Source organism: Girardinichthys multiradiatus, chromosome 17, assembly GCF_021462225.1.
Source record: "Girardinichthys multiradiatus isolate DD_20200921_A chromosome 17, DD_fGirMul_XY1, whole genome shotgun sequence".
NCBI classification, from domain to species: Eukaryota; Metazoa; Chordata; class Actinopteri; order Cyprinodontiformes; family Goodeidae; genus Girardinichthys; species Girardinichthys multiradiatus.
In genome coordinates, this window is record NC_061809.1 from 25,993,832 (window position 1) to 26,013,186 (window position 19,355).

Genomic DNA, 19,355 nt, shown 5'->3' on the forward strand with positions numbered 1-19,355 from the left:
ACAAAATGGCAATTAATTAAGTTCTTGACAACATGTTACTCTATGTTTAGTCCAGAAAACCCCCAAAAGGAGTCCATATCCCTTTAAAAAAGATCCCTTTAATTTAACATTAAAGTTGTATTTACATAACTGATCCTACTTTCTGTGATTTTAGAGGCGTACAGCCATATTTGTTACAGTCCTTCCAATGCAAAACATGCAAGTAAGCAGCAAAAAATACAGTGAGGTCACATCTGTATTAAAATATTTCTTATGTTTTCAGAAAGTTTGACAGGAATTTAATAACTGTTACACAGAGAAAAGAAGGAAAACGCTTGTCTTAAAATGAAGAATTTCAAGCTGTAGCTTTAAATGATCAGATTCTGATTTTAATAACATTTAAAATCATTAGGTTCTCCTGGGTCAGCAATTAAAAAGCTTGATTTGATGAAAACCTTTAAAAAGCTGTCAGTCAGTTTCACAGAGACGTTTTCCCGTTTTTTCTTAAATTGCCAATTGTTTCCACGTCTCCTCGCCAGCTGGTCAGGGGGTCTCCTGCTGCCGCTGGGCCCCGCAGCTCACTTCCTGCTTTCTGCAGCACCTGTTTCTGTTTGGCAAAGCCGAACGGCATCCTGAAAGCTTGGAGAAGAGCCATCTGCTGCCTGACTCTGCACCATTTTACCCCCAATCCCTCATGTCTTTCATCCTGGTGCTCTGTAACTGGGAGATGGAAGAAAAGCTGGAACAGCCTTGCTAACAAATCCCAAACAGCACAATTTAGCCGAAGGGGAAAGCTGTGAGGGTTGAGGTTAAATCAAAGCAGGATAAGTGCAGCAGAGAGGCTTTACCTCATGCAGGTGGAGAACTGCTTGTTTCTTATCTCAAATGTTGAAAGTTAGTTTTGATCTAACAGCCAAGGCTATTTTTTTCTAACTTGTTGAGGGAGTACATGCAGGGCTGAATTTAAAATCTCATTATAGCCTTTGCAGATGTCAAATAACAGGTCAGTGCCTTCAATTAAAGGAATGAACAAAATTTAGATTTTTATCATTCGAGCTATGCAGGAATTTATTTCGCAAATTTAACTGTCCCAGAGAATTTACTGTTTTCTTTAGAACCAATTTTTTTGCCAAAGCAAGTCAGAGTGTGAGATTGGACATTTTATGAGTCGGCTAAGGAATTTAAAAAGATCTCAAAGGAATTGGAAATCAGCCATTTAAACAGTAAACAAGTGGAGGAAATTAAAAACAATCCATGTCCAAACAAGTACAGGTTGAAAGCAGATGCTAAGGTGCTAAAAGAAGTCTTCAAAACCCCTAAAATGTGATCATGGAACCAACAGCAGGCTCTTGCTACTTTGAAGTGAACCCTGTACAATCAACAATGAGACAGCACACGTTTCATGGGAGGTGTGCAAGGAGAAAACCGTTGCTCTATAATAAATACATTAAGATTAGACTGAAGTTTGCCAGAGAGAACATAGACCGAGACCATACATAAAATACAGTACATAAAATGCTCAGTAGCTTAACCAACCGTTTGCGCCGCCATGAGCAATAAAGCTAATAAAGTTTAATAGACTGTTTATTTTCTCTTCTGGCTGTATGTATGAGAGTAAATCGGTGTTGTAAAGTCTTGTGGAACATTTACTTGTAATTATGTTTTTAATAATCATCTTTATTGGTCATTGCACATGTACATTACAACGAAATTTGTCCTCTGTATTTAACCCATCCCTTATAGGAGGGATGTGGGATGCCATTGTGCGGCGCCCGGGGAGCATTCTGGGGCTAAGGGTCTTGCTCAGGGACCCAGAGTGGCAATCTGTGGGATACGAACCTGGCCATTGTGTTCCCTCTGGATCTAGAGATCTCTAGAGATATTTAAATGATTTTTTTAAAACATGATTAAACCTAAACATCATCATTTTTCCTATAAAGTCAAAGATCATAAGTAGCTGGAAAACTCAAGTTCATAAAATTCTAAAATAAAGTATAAAGAGAGAAATGTATAAAAATATAATTTCCATTCTGAAATTGTTACCTCAGTAGTGGTTAGAAACCTCCTGTTCTAACCACTAGGCCTCCACTCCCCTACTATAATGTCTTCATACATAAAAAGCATAAAAATCCATTGTCAGCTTGCCAGTACTCATGTGATGTCGCTCCTAGATCCGGAATATAACATTTTCGAGGCTAATGTAACGCAGCACAATTATTTCTTCTCGATGTGGACTACAAATCCCAGAGCGAATGTCGCTTCTCCTTTTGCGCATGCCAAAGAAGGTGGGGCGCGCGAACCCATCGGCTGTGTGAAATGGCGGCTCTGGTTTAAACACACTGAAGCGATTCCGGTGAATTTCGCAGAGGTCTCAGAACGGTTTGCTTCTTTTGGATCTGGCAGACAGTCACTCAGAGGGAGAGATCGGAACGTATCTCGTATTACAGGTATGTCTGATTTGAATACAGCGGGTTAACACAGATATTATGGCTTTAAACGGGATTGTTAGCTGTTAGCTGCTAGCTGCTAACAGGCGGCCCGGGGAGCCGAGCCGAGCCGGCTAACTGAGCTAACAGTGCTCGGAGTCCAACAGCGACATCATAACAGGGTCTGGTCTGTGTAAAATGATTGAGGTTTAACACCCCAGCTCGTTAAAGTTGAACTTTTTGGAAATATGACCTTTGATCTATCTTTATTCCACGAGAACAGCTTATAAATTAAGCTAGTTAACCGTCAACTGCCACCGACGGCAGGTACATTATCTTGATCTTTAAATCTTTAGTTATCCCTTTTTAGATTTGTCAAAATGTTCGCCTTCGGTTCTTAGCTACGCTAATATTTCTACTTGCTGTTGCATTTTCTATTAATTTACAACACTGGTTTGTTAAAAAATGTGCTGGATAAACCTTTGTCTTAAACCTGGCACAGGCATGAGACCTACAACACTTTCCACCGTACAGGTTCGGTTCTGTGCCATGTTGAATGCGCAGTTCTGTCCCAATTAATATTGCGCTGTTATCTTGTTTAAATAACCCTTTTGTACTCATAAGGCTACCTTGGCAGCAGTGATAGTTATGTTTGAAGACAACGCGAATGGAGAGTATTTATTCATTTCTTTATTTATTTACTATAACTTATTTATTTTTCTTTCTCTACACTCATAATCCCACAACATCTGTGTTAATTCAAGTTGATTATGTTAAAAAATCAGATTAAGGTGAAAAACTTGTGCTTTGATACATGATTAATCTGTTGGATTAAACACTTCCTATCTGAAAATACATTATATTCCTTTGAATAAAAACTGAATCAATAAAAATTAGAATTGACGGGTCAGCCTTCAAAGCAACCCAGAAACTGGTATTGGCCAGGATGAGTCAGATTTATTCATCTCCAGTTACATTTCCCAACACAAACAGGGCTGAAGGTCCTCTTTTATTTACAGGTAGGAGACTGCAGGCTGCTTTTCCTTGAAAATAAAATGAAAATCTAGAGATATTTAAATGATTTTTTAAAAACATGATGAAACCTAAACATCATCATTTTTCCTATAAAGTCAAAGATCATAAGTAGCTGGAAAACTCAAGTTCATAAACTTCTAAAACAAAGTATAAAGAGAGAAATGTATAAAAATATCACTTCCATTCTGAAATTTTTACCTCAATAATCCAACCTTGGGTACTGATTAATGGGACCTCTCCTGGAGCTGCTACCTTGGATGAACAAATGGTCGTGAATGGGTGGATTTAAAAAGAGAGATTTACTCATATAAGCTACTATAACACCCTGTCTGACTGTCATAAACCTCAACAATGATAATCTCATCAAAGCTGCAGATTAATTTTAAAGCAGAAAATCCAGAATCAAATCAAAGGTGAAGGAAGCAACCATTAATGCTACTTTATCAGAGATAGACTAGCAGAATGAGCAAGAATTTCTCCCTGATTTATTGAATGAATCCTCCTACAGATGATTACTGTTGCTGATTTGTTTGTGGTGTACAGAGCAGGTGTGATGGCGAAGAGGATCGCTGATAAAGAGCTAACAGACAGGAACTGGGATCAGGAGGAAGAGGGAGAGGAGGTGTGTTCAGATATGAGTTCAGTTGGTCCTTTTGTACATAGAGGTGACGTTGCTGACCTGTGATTTTACGGTCCTTCATCAGGCCGGGACGTTTTCAATTGCAAGTGAGGATGTGTTGAAGAATCGAGCGATAAAGAAGGCCAAACGCAGAAACACTGGAGGAGAGGTAAAACGGCGTCTGTTTCGACCTCCTGGCCCTCACCTTTCTGCTGGATGCTGCTGTAGAACTCTGTTGTGTTTCTGTGTTTCAGAGCGAAGGGGGAGGAGCTTTCAAAGGTTTTAAAGGCTTTTCTATGACCACGGCCTCTACGTCTCTTACTGCGTTCTCTGGGTTTGGGAATGCTGGGAGCTTTAAAGGCTTCGGAGGTCTGAGCAACGGGAACAGCACGACTCCCCCATTCGAGGGTTTCTCGTCCCCTGCAAAGCCCCTTGCTGCAACCGGTAAGGAAATCTCTCATTACCCCGATGTCAGTGAACGCATAAGATTGTTGTAGCAATCTGAGTAAACAGTCAAGATGCTAATTTAGAAACTTTTGTTAAAAAGAGATTTTGCTCTGTGCAAAAGCTCATTGATGAGGGAAACGGCTAACTTTGAGGCATCTAAACTCCGTTACAACATCCACACTGAAGAGCGTAGTTGTTGGTGTAACCTGGTAGCACTCATGTATGGTGTGTTCACTGATCAGAAGAAGATCTGGCTTTTTACAGTGTGATCATCCAACAAATATCTTCTAACATGCAGTAATGTAGCAGACAGTAAATAATACAGTTTGTATCAGAATATGATGTTGTTGAAAGTTAAAACCTTTAGTGTAAGGTGAACTCCGATAGCTACACATTACAGGCGTGTAAACAGAGAACATGCTATAGGACCTGTTTCTGCATCTGTAAAAACACTGGCTGAAACTCTGTCACTGTAGATGTGGCTGTTTTATAAAGTAGGACTCAGATAAGTTGTTCAGGTTGTGCCATTACTCTTTGGATCCGTTGTATTGCAGAACCGCTGACTCAAAACAACAAAGCTCAGGCGTTAAAGTCAGGTTGACGGTCCCAATTATGGAAATGATTCCCAGATCAGGACTCTGATCAGGTACATGTGATTAAATCAGAGCGGTCCCAAAATAAAGTCAATATACGGCTGCTGAATTAATACAAGGGCGTAAAAAGTGACGTAGGTCAGTGAATGCACCACAAGAGATCTGGATGAGGTTAACAAGGCACAGAGAAACAAAAGCTTGAGTTCTTGAGTAGCTTTTTTATTAGGAGTTTTTTTTTTACTGAAAATACATCAGGATAAATGGGCATCTGTCTAATGGAAATATAAACTCTAAAATATAGTTTATATTTTTCCATAAAATAATGAAAATGTCTAAAAATCAGGATATTTTTTAGCTCAGTTATATCTAAAATCTGCTCTTAATCACTGTGCCTTTTATCTACCTGATCATATCTGCAGATGTTTTAGCTTTTAATGTTTAATTTTATGACTCGCACAGCTCTAAGAATCATGAGTGCTGTATTTATTTTTAGGATATTAAAATGTTTTTTGAACTTGATAACTTATTTATGTGGTATTTGAAGCACACAACCTTCACAAGTAAATAAACAGAGATGCACTGATCGGGCTTCTCCTGGTTTCTTTAATGTCTGACCTGCTGGTTCTGATTCGGAGCGAGTTTGAGTACTTTCTTTCTATCGTGTTTTGTCTGAAAGATCTTCATCTTTTTGACCTACTCATCATAGCTGATGGAGGGGAAAATTGGCAGATTCTGAACACAAGTTGATTGAATGTTGCATCCAATGATAAGGTGACCAAAGATGCCTTTTAAAGTCGGAAATGTGTAGGAATCATGGACCTGCTCTGTGTTAGAGAGCATTATCTGCAGAAACATGAAGATTTGACACAATCTGCGCACACGCAGTTTAAATGGACCTTATATTCAGCTGTAGAGTCGGTGTTTGGGTCACTGTGCAGCTTTATGCTAAATGTTGCACATTAGTCTAGCCTGTTGTTCCTCTCCTAAGATGCTGCAGGCTGAACATCGCCTCTTTGTGGCTCCTCCTGGTTTGGTATTGCAGTGTAATGGAGCTGAATCAGTTCTCGCTGCTCTTTTCTTCCACGCTGCTGTTACTGCAGGGCAGGAGGGGGAGGGGCCTCTTCATCCCTCTTTCTGCTGCCTCACTCACTCGTCTTTCTCCATCCTCTCAGGTGTAATGTTCAACGGGCCGTCCTCCACCCAGCCTACCGCCGACATCACCACCCAGCAGACCAACGGCTCCGCCCCCAGCCCGACTCAGAGCTCCTGCAGCAGCATCAAGGAGTACAGCCGGCAGCTCACAGCGCTCAACTGCTCGGTGCGCGACTGGATCACCAAGCATGTGAACAACAACCCTCTCTGCGACCTCAACCCCATCTTCAGGGATTACGAGCGGCACCTCGTCAGCATTGAGCGGAAGTATGGAGCCGCCTCTGCTGATGGTGGCTTGGAGGAGAAGAAGCAAGGAGCCACATCCACCCCTCTTGCTCCCTCCAGTAGCTCAGCAGCTCAATCAGCTGCTTTGTTCTCCTTCACCAAAACCACGACAGAAGATGCAACTCAGAAAAGCTCCAGCTCAGCTCCACTCCCTGCTGGCGTCACCTTTAACTTCGGAGGGAAGGTGGACAGCTCAGTCCTGGGATCCATAGCGTCCAAACCATCCATCCCCAGCTTCTCCTTCTCGTCCTCCTCTAGTCAGCCCTCCCTGTTTGGGGCTCCAGGACCTGCTGCTCCACTGTCCTTCGGTGGGACCAAAACCGAAAATGCTCCGGCTGCAGGTCAGCAAGATTTCTCCTAAAACTTTCCTTTCTTTAATCAGACTTTTTTTTCTTCACATTTTTGCATCTAAAACAAAAAACAAAGATTTGTTTAATGAAAACAAATCTTTAATTTAGTTGACTTCATGTCATTTTTTTTTTAAACATTCTAGATTATAAGTTTAATACTTGGTCATATTTAGTAATTCAGCAGGAACTTACAGGGTTTTTTTTTCTGATATGTTTAGATGAGATGCTACTGACTTTTTATGGCAGGTGACCTGGTGGTTTTATTGTTTCAATACGTGTCCCAGAATTAAAATGAACGTTTTCTTCTTTCAGACGACAACAGAGACGACGAGTCGGAGGAGCCTCCAAAACCAGAGGTGAAGGAGGTCAAAGAGAACGACGCTTTCTACTCAAAGAAGTATGTCTGAAGATCTCTGGTGGATCTTGGGAATCATTAAAAACATAGAAACAAAAAATGTCAGGAATCTTCTATATATGAATGTGAAAGATTTCATGGCATTTTTACCCAAAATTTAAGGTGAAGAAATTCATTTTTTGTCAATTTTGTGACGTGGTCCTGGATATTTTGGGACATTTCATTTTGATTTGGATGTTTTATGAAAAAAAGGAGCTGCAAACCAGAACGGGAACGTGAAGACATTCCCTCTCAGTAGGATTAGGTTTTATTCCTGCTGTTGACGGGGCTTTTCTCTCCTGTTCCCATCAGGTGTAAATTATTCTACAAGAAGGAGTCAGAGTTCAAGGAGAAAGGAGTGGGAACGCTGCACCTCAAACGCACCGACGAGGGGAAGATGCAGATGATCGTCCGAGCCGACACCAATCTGGGTAAAACATCAGAAATCTCTGACTTGCATCCCTCCTTCTTAGTCAGTAAAAACACGTCCCGGATGTTGTTGGTTTTATAGGAGCATCTCTATAAGTTCGTATCATGGAAAAGTTGATTTATTTCAGTTTTCAGCTCAAACAGTGAAACTCAAATAATATAGATTTATTAGATTTCAAGTGTTTATTCTGTTAACTGCCACTATGGCTTAATGCTCATGAAAACCAAGACCTTAATTTCTCAGGATATTTGAATATGACATAAGGCCAATTAAAAGATTTAATACATTTGTTTATGGTCCACGCAATCATGGGCAAGACTGGGTTTTATCAAGTCCCAAGTCAGTGTAACCAGAATTTATAGCGTGTCTTGGTTCCCTAACAATCTGGGCTCTCATAACTCACTGATTTTAGCAGAAATAAATTACTGAAATATTTCTGTGTGAAATCAACATATAAAATGTAAATTTCTCTTTTTAAATGTACTGAAATATTTGTATTTCAATCACATTCTGACTGAGATGAACCTGTATATCGTAACGTCTGGAAGCACAGTTTCAGTCTGGGTAAAGGAAGATGCTGCAGCAGGTCCACTTCAGATGAAGAGTGAGTTTTAGCTGAATCAGCACTGAAAGTTTCCATGGTTCATTGAGCTGCTGAAAGGTTGGACATGTTTGCTTTAAATAAATGTCTTCATTTTTAAACCAGCGAGATTTGACCATGTTCTCAGCAGTACATCTGAATCTGTTCTCAAACAGTCTCAGAATAACACATGTAATAAACTCACCCAGGGACGGTTCCTCTGCTTCAGGACACCTGATCTAAGCAGGTGGCTCCTTGTCCGGTTTCTGCAGAACCTTACCTGGCAGCTGAGGTGGGTCATTTCAGTCAGGTGTGCTGCAGGAACAGAATCTGACCCACGTGATCTACATGTAAACGGAAAAGAATCAAAGCAGTGGTTAAACAGCTCCACCTGCTGCTCAAACAGAGGAACTGCAGAATAAAGCTGTTTCAGTCGCGTTTCACAAAACTGTTGAGATTTTCTTTTGTTTAAATTGAGTTCAACTGGTTGTTCAGGTAATAAAGAAAATGTTATTTTTCTATTAATCTGAGAGTTTGTGTTTAAGCACTAATTGGTTATGTTTATTTTCTTGTGAAAGATTTATTCTATTTTTGATAATTTGGTAAATTAAGGTGCTCCTTTTGTCTCCATTAGGGAACATCCTGCTCAACATCATCGTACCGCCCACTATGCCGTGCTCGCGGGTTGGGAAAAACAACGTGATGGTGATCTGTGTCCCAAACCCGCCCATCAACGACACGAACGCGAGCACACCTGTCCCCCTTCTGATCCGAGTAAAAACCGCTGAGGACGCCGACGGGCTCCACAAGACCCTGGAGGAGAAGAAAGGCTAAGCCGCCTCCCCCTTCGAACCAACCAGCACCGCCCTCCCTGAGCTTTTAACAGACCCAACCCGATCACTCTCACGCTCTGTTGTACCAACTCATCCTGGTAGATCAGCTGTTCAGTCATCATGCTGTGAAATGTTTTTGTTTTTAAATCTGGAGCAGGTCGTCGTGCGACTACATTCCCTCTGGTTCCACGCCGCTGTCCCAGCTTTACTGTTTTAATCCGGACGTCAAGGGACTGAAGCGTGAATCCAGACGAGTCGGTTTCTTGGTGGGGGGGTCTCCAAAGGGCCAGTCGATTTGGTTTTACAAATTAAACACCTGCAGTAACAGTTAATTTTTTTATATATATTTTAACGATTGTTTAGAGTGAAACTGCTGAGTGAATGTTCTGGAAACTATTTATTGTCTGCAGGACTTTTGCTCTGACAGAAGCTCGATTGAAACGGTGAGGAAGTGTGAAACTGTGTTGTTCTGTAAACACGAACTGTGGCTTTCCAAGTGTCCTTTGTTTGGCCTGCAGGATGAGACTCTGTCATCGTCTGGCAACATTTGTAAAGAATAAAAGGAAACAAATAATCCTGGCCGAGCAGGCTTGATTATCTCTGTTTTTGTTCCAGTTCTGAATCTTTCATCTTCCTGCTTTAGTTACAGTAACTCAGAAATATAAGAGTTCAAAATGGCAGCAGTGGGGTTTTTTTTTTTTTTTTTCCCATTCATGTTCTGTCCTAAATTCTGTGAATCAAGGGTGTGTTTGTGGTCGTTGAAAAACCCAAACGGGCATTTCCTCCTCATAAGGCAGCATGACCTGCTCAAACACTCGAATGTATGCAAACTGATCCATGATCCCTGGTACCTGATAAATAGACCTGGCACAACAGTATGAAGAAGCCTCCCCATAGCATCATGCTTACACCTCCATGTCCCACAGTGGCTTCAATTCAGTGTTTGTGGGCCTTGACCAAAAAGAGCAGTTTTGCTTCCATCATTCTTCAGGCCATTCAAGGTGTCTTTTTAGCAAATTATAACAAATTCAGGTCAGTGTGGTTGTGTGGGCTCTTTTTGCCAGTAGCTTGGCTTTAAATGACTGAATTCTAATTCTGGCAATTCTCACAGGTAGCTGTAGACCTTTGATGCCCTGGCGCTGATCATTATCCGTTTTGGTGATTGTTCTGTGCATTTGAATGGTACTTTTGTTTTTCTCCACACATCTTTCTGGTTTTGGTTTCCATTTGAAAGCATTGGAGATAATTTCTCCTAAGCTCAGGTAAAACACTTCAGGCATTCTCTCTAGATAAGGAATGGCTTAACACAAGGAACATGACAGTTGTAAGTCATGTCTTGGAAATCTCAGTCTGGTGGCTCTCGAAGCACCGACTCCACAGGAAATCTGTTTTGTAAATCTCCCTATAGCCTGTGTCTTTTTCCTTCCACTTAACTTTCCAGTAACATGCTTGGCTACTGCATGCAGTAAGTAGCCAGCTTCTTCAACAATGACTTCTTGGGGCTTCCCCTCCTTAATGGCGGAGGTATCCGCTCAGCATAGTCATAGCATCTATATTTTATAGAACTTTAATTTGGGGCTTTTATTAGCTGTAGTCATGAATATTATATAAATGTGTTCCTATCGAGATGACCCTGTAAATCTTGTAAAATGCACACAGCAAAAGGCAGAGCAGGGCAACAGCCATGTCTGCGCATGATGACGGCCCTCATTGGTGAAGGGGTGTCTCATTTCTTAGGGGAACACTTTTAACCTGATCCCCTTTGGCTAAAAAGAAATAAAAATGACACGTCAGTGCTTATGTCAAGGATTAGAACTGTGAGAAGGAATCTGGAGGTTGTTTAAAGTGTGCTCCAGAGTTTGTAGGTCAAATAGCCACATCACTTCTCCCTCCCCCTATGCGTGCAAAGATTGGGACGGCCCTGGTTGCTGGACGGGGGGGTAGGGCTGAAATGTTCCGACTATTTTCCATCAACACCGACAAGATGGCTGCGCAGGTAAACAAAGAAACGCACAAATGTAAGTATTTCTGTTTGAATCCGTCGACGACATTACACGTCACATGTATGCAAGAAGCTACCAGGTGCATCTAGTACCTTTAACATGCATAAAAACCAACAAATGCTAATGAATGTAGCACACTAGCTGACCTGTTTTTTTGTTTTTGTTTGTTTTTATCCCGAATCTTTACGAAGTCTGCCGAAGCGCAGGAAGTAACAATGTTCGACACAGACCGAGTTTTTTTTTTTTTTTTTTTTTAAACCTCAGAGGCACGTTTAAACAACATGTTTCTGAGCAGCAGGTGTTGCGCTTAGCTTCGTTTCTCCCGCGGAGCCGAGTCGGCGGAAGCTAAACGGGGGCACGGAAACGAACAAAACACCGGCTGTGAAACAAGGCATTAGGGACCGTCTAGGCGTTACAACACCCGGTTAAAATGTTCAACAACGCTGCAGGTAGTTATATTTTTATTTTAAAACGTTTTATGCTTGGATTAATTTGTAGATGGTTCCTAAAAACTCACCCAGCTCAGAAGTTGTACTTGCCATCAAATAAAAATGAGGTTGAATCATATTTTTAGCGCTTTCCCCTTTTAAGGGAGGGTAAACATTGTGAATTAAAATAATTTCGAAATAATATTTTGAGAACCTATCTGCTTCACTGGACTGTTAAGACCAGAAGCGTGGACTGAAGTCACATAACTTGGACTAGAGTTGTTGAAATCTCCAAAGACTTGGCGGTCAACATGGATTTTGACTTGAATTTGAGCCTCTTAATTTAAAAATATGTTGCTCTAAATTAAATTTAATAATGGGTGTCTCTTACATTTCTTGAACCGACTAACAGTAACAAGTTAAACAAACGTATCAAATAAATTGTTAAAAAGGTGCTGTGCATACTTGAACCACAGAAAACACAGATTCTTTATTTATTTTAGACAAACTGTGTCACTTTAAAGTATCCATGGTCTTATGGAAAACGGACTTCTCCCTTTAATCAGCTCCTCATAATCAATCAGACATTTTCTAAAGTGTTTTACTTCATTTTATCTTACCTTTGAAACTTGTGATCAACCACAAATATGTTGGGCGTGACCATTTTAAAACCGATGATTAATATAAAACCCAGACAGAAATACATTCACATTTTCGGCCTCCATTTTTCCAGGGACTCCACAGGAAACCCGTCGTTTGATCCAGTTTCGAGCAGAAAACGAGCATCTTTTCCTCAAGTCCAAAAAAGCTGCTAAACTACTGTGGGAGTGAGTAACGGGTTTCAGTATTAATTATATGAAAAATATGCTTTTGTTCCCTTTTACCGTCACTGTTTCTATTAAGAACAGGACTTTAATCAAGGAGCTGAGCTTGGAGGGGAAGGTGACGTCCCAACAGGTTTCCAAGAAGTGGGAGAATCTAAAAAAGAAGTACAAGGTGAGGAATGTTCTACCTTCAGGAGGTACATAGGTGTCCGATATGATCTAAAATGATATACTTACTTGAGATGGACAGGTCATATTTCTTTTGTGTTTCTCAGGATCTAGGAATGCTGAATGCAGGATTTGGGACAGACGGAGGAGAGGTTACGACCGTGACCTGGCAGTATTTTGATGACATGCATGAGGTGTTGGGTGGAAGAACGTCTCTGGAGCCTCCTGCTGTCGTTGCATCCTTTAATGTCGATCCAGATTCCATAACAAGCTTTGAACTGAAAACGGTCGGTCACTTATTGCCAAACTTCCTTCATCCATCAGGAAGTAAGGTGTTCGCATCACAAATGATCCTTCTTCTGGTTTGTTTTCCCTCAGGAAGAGTTTGAGCCCACAGAAGAACCCGGCTTCTCGTCAGGAACGCCGTCTCCCATTGTTCCTCCGGACTCCCTGACCCTATCCCCTAAAAACAAGCGAAAAAGGAGGATGAACCCCATTTTGGACTTTCTTATGGAAGAAAGCGCTAAAGAACAGAAGCGACATGAGGAAAGCGAGGCCAAAATGGAGCGCTTTCTGAACTTATTTGAAAAACTAATTGAAAAAATGTAACCAAAAAAGTTTTATGTGGAATGTCAATCTGCAATTTCTCCCTTTTGTTGGGATTTTTCCTTTACAGGACATCATTTTAACTCCGTCCGAAACCACAGTTGGAAAACATCCTTGTTTTATGGAATGGACTGATGCTATAAAATTGTGTGTTTTATGAATAGTTATTAAAAACAAACCTGAAACATTTTTATTTTGTCTCATCTTTGGGAATGTAATAAAACTGTCAGTGACAATAGAGCCAGTATGTCCCAACCAAGCAGTTTAATGATACTTACCTGGAGCGTTTTATATCTTATAGTAGTAATTTCCTGGAACTTAAAGATACTTTCCAAAAGTTGCAGATTATGTTTCTGGTACTTCAAGATATGAACCTTACAAGTTACTTTCAAATGACTGGCAAATAAGAAGTTACAGATTATTTTTTTTAGAATTTGAAGGGTATCTTACCACTTAGGAAAATACTGGAAATAATGAAGGAACGTTCATGGGTTGCGACCTGTTAGTACAGGGAGCTGTGAATTCTTTCTAGACGTTACCTATGAGTTACAGGAAAGTTACCTGTAAGTACAGGATAATATCCTATAGGTTTAGAGATGGTAACCTTAAGCTTCCAAGAAAGTATGGTCCATATATACTGCCACCAAGAAGTCAAGTTGCTTTTAAACAGCAGAAACTGATTCATTCCTGGAGTACTGACATGTTCTTGGCAGCCAGTCTGTCTCTGGTTGGGATTCCAGATTTCTCATCTGTCAGGAGCTCCTGAGGAGGAAGGAGGAAGTCGAGAGCATCGTGTGCGGTTTCATCGTCCTGTTCCAGAACATCCCCATTGTCCAGACACACGTTGTGCAAAAAAGCGCACGATGAAACAACCTGGGACGCGAACGCTGGTTTAACCTCCATGGTGTTTGAAAGAGTAGCCCTCCATCGTGTCCTCATCGCTCCAAAAGCCCTCTCAGCCACTCTGCGGGCTTTGTAGTGGTGATAGTTGAAGAGTTCTTGTAGTTGTCCATTGACGGGTTCTGTGTAAGGCGTGATCAGACGGATCGGGGAGTCCAAACAGGGGTAGCTTTCATCACCCAGAAGGATGTAACTAGTTGGAGGGTAGCGTCTCGCCTGGTAAAAGCTGCTGTTCCTCATGATTCCTGCATCAGGAACAGATCCTGGGTAACCAACGAAGATGTCTAGGAACCTTCCATTGGAATCAAAGATGGCCTGCATGGTTATTGAATAAAAACCCTTCTCATTCAGATAATCACACTGGTGCCTTTGGGGAGCTTTGATTCTAATATGTGTGCTGTCAATCACACCCACAACTTCATTGAACACCGTTGAGCCAGACTGATCCACAAATCCTCGTCCAACCTGGTGAAGATCTTCAGTACGGGGGAAAGAAATGGCCAGACTGAGGTGCAGCCATATCCTCTGTGCAACCTTGTGGATGATGCGGTGGACTGTGGATCTTGGTACGTTGAAAACCCCAGATACAACACGGTAGGACAGTCCATGAGCCAGCCAATAGATGTAGATCAGGACCTCCAGCTCGTTCCCCCAGCCGTGGTCCTGGTCCTTCTGCAGGAGCCTCTGCAGGGCGTGCATGGCTCTTCTGCTCAGGTGGAAATCCTGCTTCAACTCAGACTCGACGTCAAACCACAAGCGGAGGATGGGAACGCGGTGGTTCAGTCTGCAGTATGATGCTGGATGAACTGTCTGATGAGAAAAATTATTACAGATAGAAGGAAAATGTAAAAAATAAGCCAGGGAAGAGGACTAGATATCTTTAACAATAAACTGAAATTCCAGTTATCCTTCTAAATTAACCAGGAGACTGTATTTAGGTTTCTCTTTGATGCCATTATCCATCTTGAGACAGACTGATCTAAAACCTATTTTTTGCTTTTGAGCAGGTAGGTCTCACTGGTCCCACAGGAGACTCACCATAAACTGATCCACCAGCAGCAGCAGCTGGCGCAGGCGTCTTCTTCTTCTCTCATGTCTCCGTTTCGCTGCAGATAACCGTAAAAAGACGGCTAAAGCACAAACCACGGAGAGACGAAGAAGAGAGGACGGCATGACGATAGAAAAAAAACACGCCGCGTCTGTTTACACTATGTTAAAAAAAACCTCTAACTTCCTGTAGGGGCGTGGTCACAACTAGGGATCCGAACGGGATTGGTGGAATTTAAATATGTGGGCGGGACCCGTGGGCTCGATAGGAAAAGGTTAGAGCAGCAGCAAACACTGTCATCTGCTGGAAAATAAAATATGCTTTAAAAAACATTTTAAAATATGCTTAAAGAACAAATAAATAAGCTCTCATCTCAGAAGACATTTAGAGGAATAATAACGTATCTACTGCCACCTATGGGGCGTCCATTGCATATGTGTGCGTGTAATTAATCTATATAATGTGTTTTACTTGATGGACTTAATGAAATAAATTAACTTTTCAATAATATTCTAATTTCCTGAATATGACAATAGCATTTAGTAATTTATTTCAAGGGTGGAAGTATGTTTCAAAAACAAAAAGAGGAAATCTGTCATTTATAGCTTGATGTATTTTGATGTATTAACCTAGTGAGACATTACTCCATTGAGTTGTGCAGTAATGGTTAATTAATGTAGCGGTGTAGTCAGACTATTCATCTGTATGCACCATGTATACTTTAAAAGTTTATCATCCTTCTATTTTGGAACAACTATATAACAAGTAGTACAGGTCCTTCTCAAAATATTAGCATATTGTGATAAAGTTCATTATTTTCCATAATGTCATGATGAAAATTTAACATTCATATATTTTAGATTCATTGCACACTAACTGAAATATTTCAGGTCTTTTATTGTCTTAATACGGATGATTTTGGCATACAGCTCATGAAAACCCAACATTCTTATCTCACAAAATTAGCATATCATTAAAAGGGTCTCTAAACGAGCTATGAACCTAATCATCTGAATCAACGAGTTAACTCTAAACACCTGCAAAAGATTCCTGAGGCCTTTAAAACTCCCAGCCTGGTTCATCACTCAAAACCCCAATCATGGGTAAGACTGCCGACCTGACTGCTGTCCAGAAGGCCACTATTGACACCCTCAAGCAAGAGGGTAAGACACAGAAAGACATTTCTGAACGAATAGGCTGTTCCCAGAGTGCTGTATCAAGGCACCTCAGTGGGAAGTCTGTGGGAAGGAAAAAGTGTGGCAGAAAACGCTGCACAACGAGAAGAGGTGACCGGACCCTGAGGAAGATTGTGGAGAAGGGCCGATTCCAGACCTTGGGGGACCTGCGGAAGCAGTGGACTGAGTCTGGAGTAGAAACATCCAGAACCACCGTGCACAGGCGTGTGCAGGAAATGGGCTACAGGTGCCGCATTCTCCAGACCTGGGCTACAGAGGAGCAGCACTGGACTGTTGCTCAGTGGTCCAAAGTACTTTTTTCGGATGAAAGCAAATTCTGCATGTCATTCGGAAATCAAGGTGCCAGAGTCTGGAGGAAGACTGGGGAGAAGGAAATGCCAAAATGCCAGAAGTCCAGTGTCAAGTACCCACAATCAGTGATGGTCTGGGGTGCCGTGTCAGCTGCTGGTGTTGGTCCACTGTGTTTTATCAAGGGCAGGGTCAATGCAGCTATCTATCAGGAGATTTTGGAGCACTTCATGCTTCCATCTGCTGAAAAGCTTTATGGAGATGAAGATTTCATTTTTCAGCACGACCTGGCACCTGCTCACAGTGCCAAAACCACTGGTGAATGGTTTACTGACCATGGTATCACTGTGCTCAATTGGCCTGCCAACTCTCCTGACCTGAACCCCATAGAGAATCTGTGGGATATTGTGAAGAGAACGTTGAGAGACTCAAGACCCAACACTCTGGATGAGCTAAAGGCCGCTATCGAAGCATCCTGGGCCTCCATAAGACCTCAGCAGTGCCACAGGCTGATTGCCTCCATGCCACGCCGCATTGAAGCAGTCATTTCTGCAAAAGGATTCCCGACCAAGTATTGAGTGCATAACTGTACATGATTATTTGAAGGTTGATGTTTTTTGTATTAAAAACACTTTTCTTTTATTGGTCGGATGAAATATGCTAATTTTGTGAGATAGGAATTTTGGGTTTTCATGAGCTGTATGCCAAAATCATCCGTATTAAGACAATAAAAGACCTGAAATATTTCAGTTAGTGTGCAATGAATCTAAAATATATGAATGTTAAATTTTCATCATTACATTATGGAAAATAATGAACTTTATCACAATATGCTAATTTTTTGAGAAGGACCTGTATATTCTTTCTTATTATATTACCAATATATTACCCACTCAAAAATTTAATTCATTAAAATAATTTTGTCTATAGAGTACATTTGACTTTACATCTTGTTTTTGCTGTCAAGCAGATTCTTCCCTAGGTAGAGACTGTTAATTTGAATCTAGCAGAAACAAACATACAGTAAATTTAGATGTTTAGTTACATTAGGAAAATATCTTCCTGAAGGAGTGTCTAATTTCTCAATGGGGAATGGTTCGTCCTAGGACATGGGATTCATGGCAAAGGTGTGGTGATTCCTGCCTATTATGGACTGGAGAAACACGGTACTATTAGTTTCAGACAAACTGAGAATCAAACAAGCAATCACTGTGCAAAGCGAATAGTCACACTAAAAAGGAGAAAACATCTTTAACTCAAAACATCAACATAGCACAATAAAGTCAAACTAAACAGTACAATCAATGTCAAAGAGTAAAAGTATATTTTCAAGCATTAACGGAAGGATCTCATTCCACCAGCGGCATCAGGTCAGTAGACCTGAGGGAACGAGGGCATAGGGGTGCAGCAGGGCGGACAAAATATGCTGGCACAGGTCCATTAAGAGACTGAAAAACAGATTAAAAAAATAGGCCGACACTGGATTGATGTGCTTTTTTTTTTTCTTTAAACCTGTTAAAAATCAGGCTATCTCAATAATCCAAACGAGAGGTTATAAACGCATAGAATACTGACTCCAACTTTAATCTTAGAGGGACGTCAGCGATGAAAAACGGGTGATTTTACTGCAGCAACAACCTGGTTATCAAAGCAAAGGGCAGAATCTATTTTAACACCTAAGTTGGTGACAACAGGCTTCATATGAGGGGTCAAGGTGGAGGAGATCGGCACCGAGGGAACTGGTGGAACATTTGGGACTGAAGATAATCACATCAGCTTTTCCTTAAAATTCAAAACATTTAGAGCCATCCATGATTTTATGTCAGTAAGACAGTCATGAAGGAGGTGAATAGAGCATCGCCTTCTAAAAACATCAGGGTGTTATCTTTGCTTTTTGAAGATTATGAGGTTCTGTGTGTTCAGTCTGTAGGGGCAAATAGCTGCTCACACTGAGCCCGGTTCTGCTAGAGGTTACCTCCTGTTAAACGAGGGTCGTTCCTTTCCACTGTCACCACGTGCTTGCTCAGGAGGAGGGAGTGCTGCAAAGTCAGCGACTAAATGCAATTGGTTGGGCTACTTTAGATATTTATCAGCTAACATTAGAAGCTAAATTAGAAATTTAACAAAAGAAATTAAACAAAGATAATTAGAAAAGACAAAGAGCCAAAACATTTTTTCTGCTAATGTGTGTTTTAATAAATAAATACATGAAAATGTGGAATTTTTAAAGTAAGCAACAAAAGAATTAGACCGCCAACATGCACAAAAACTGTGTACAAAAGCTGTGATGTACGAACACATCAACAAAACATCTGAACAGCTTTCAAAAAGGCCCTAAAAGCGTTTTACAGTGCAAACCGTCACCTCAGTTAGATGTCTCTCAGTTAAAGCAGTCTTTGTTATTGATCGGCGACAATACATTCACCTGGAGGTTCTACAATCTACATCATCAATAACACTCAAGAGACGAGCGATCGGATCTCTTGAACCGAGAAAAAACACTTCCTGTGGAGAACTTTACAGCCTACGGGCAACACTGACAAAACAAAAACACTTTGATCGATGAAAATTACTGACAAGATCGGCTCAAGAACAGCCGGCAGACACCTGAGCCTTCAGAGCCGACACTGGAACCGATTACCTGATTAACAGGTAAAAAAACAAAACAAAACATGAAGACCAAACATTTTTCAGCACAGAAGCTGTGAAGTTTCCAGTCGGCAGGTGAGGAACAGCTTAGAGCTTCAGTGTGATGGTTGTGATGGGAAAAA

At 41.1% G+C, this 19,355-nt stretch overlaps 3 protein-coding genes across 5 annotated transcripts; 2 read left to right on the forward strand and 1 right to left on the reverse strand.

Moving 5' to 3' along the window:
• Positions 1-2,264: 2,264 nt before the first annotated feature.
• Positions 2,265-9,697, forward strand: nup50 (nucleoporin 50). 2 transcript variants are annotated; one of them, XM_047390018.1, is made up of 8 exons: positions 2,265-2,426; positions 3,989-4,062; positions 4,145-4,228; positions 4,314-4,503; positions 6,272-6,877; positions 7,199-7,283; positions 7,593-7,711; positions 8,925-9,697. In XM_047390018.1, exons 2-8 carry the CDS (start codon positions 3,994-3,996, stop codon positions 9,122-9,124), a joined length of 1,353 nt encoding a protein of 450 aa, XP_047245974.1. In that variant the 5' UTR covers positions 2,265-2,426; positions 3,989-3,993; the 3' UTR covers positions 9,125-9,697. The 2 variants fall into 2 exon arrangements, with proteins under 2 accessions (XP_047245974.1, XP_047245975.1); XM_047390019.1 differs by having other exon boundaries at positions 2,289-2,426; positions 3,984-4,062.
• Positions 9,698-10,948: 1,251 nt separating this feature from the next.
• On the forward strand, positions 10,949-13,341 carry LOC124883111. Of its 2 annotated transcripts, none has more exons than XM_047390021.1 (5): positions 10,949-11,141; positions 12,288-12,381; positions 12,463-12,550; positions 12,654-12,833; positions 12,925-13,341. In XM_047390021.1, the coding sequence occupies exons 1-5, from the start codon at positions 11,021-11,023 to the stop codon at positions 13,153-13,155; spliced, it is 714 nt and encodes a 237-aa protein (XP_047245977.1). In that variant the 5' UTR covers positions 10,949-11,020; the 3' UTR covers positions 13,156-13,341. The 2 variants fall into 2 exon arrangements, with proteins under 2 accessions (XP_047245977.1, XP_047245978.1); XM_047390022.1 differs by lacking the exon at positions 10,949-11,141 and adding an exon at positions 11,393-11,575.
• A 299-nt stretch (positions 13,342-13,640) lies between these two features.
• LOC124883110 (putative nuclease HARBI1) lies at positions 13,641-15,244 on the reverse strand. Its single transcript, XM_047390020.1, has 2 exons — positions 15,091-15,244; positions 13,641-14,862 (listed from the first exon to the last, which is right to left on the reverse strand). Exons 1-2 carry the CDS (start codon positions 15,223-15,225, stop codon positions 13,834-13,836), a joined length of 1,164 nt encoding a protein of 387 aa, XP_047245976.1. The 5' UTR covers positions 15,226-15,244; the 3' UTR covers positions 13,641-13,833.
• Positions 15,245-19,355: the final 4,111 nt, after the last annotated feature.

Excerpts from the sequence above, each read along its gene's own strand:
- nup50 (XM_047390018.1), top strand. The coding sequence starts at position 3,994 with ATGGCGAAGAGGATCGCTGATAAAGAGCTAACAGACAGGAACTGGGAT. Across the intron at positions 4,229-4,313 it reads GCAGAAACACTGGAGGAGAG|AGCGAAGGGGGAGGAGCTTT; the intron begins GTAAAACGGCGT and ends TCTGTGTTTCAG. Across the intron at positions 4,504-6,271 it reads AAAGCCCCTTGCTGCAACCG|GTGTAATGTTCAACGGGCCG; the intron begins GTAAGGAAATCT and ends CCATCCTCTCAG.
- LOC124883111 (XM_047390021.1), top strand. The coding sequence starts at position 11,021 with ATGCGTGCAAAGATTGGGACGGCCCTGGTTGCTGGACGGGGGGGTAGG. Across the intron at positions 12,551-12,653 it reads ATCTAAAAAAGAAGTACAAG|GATCTAGGAATGCTGAATGC; the intron begins GTGAGGAATGTT and ends TGTGTTTCTCAG. Across the intron at positions 12,834-12,924 it reads CAAGCTTTGAACTGAAAACG|GAAGAGTTTGAGCCCACAGA; the intron begins GTCGGTCACTTA and ends GTTTTCCCTCAG.
- LOC124883110 (XM_047390020.1), bottom strand. The coding sequence starts at position 15,225 with ATGCCGTCCTCTCTTCTTCGTCTCTCCGTGGTTTGTGCTTTAGCCGTC. Across the intron at positions 14,863-15,090 it reads TGCTGGTGGATCAGTTTATG|ACAGTTCATCCAGCATCATA; the intron begins GTGAGTCTCCTG and ends TTTTCTCATCAG.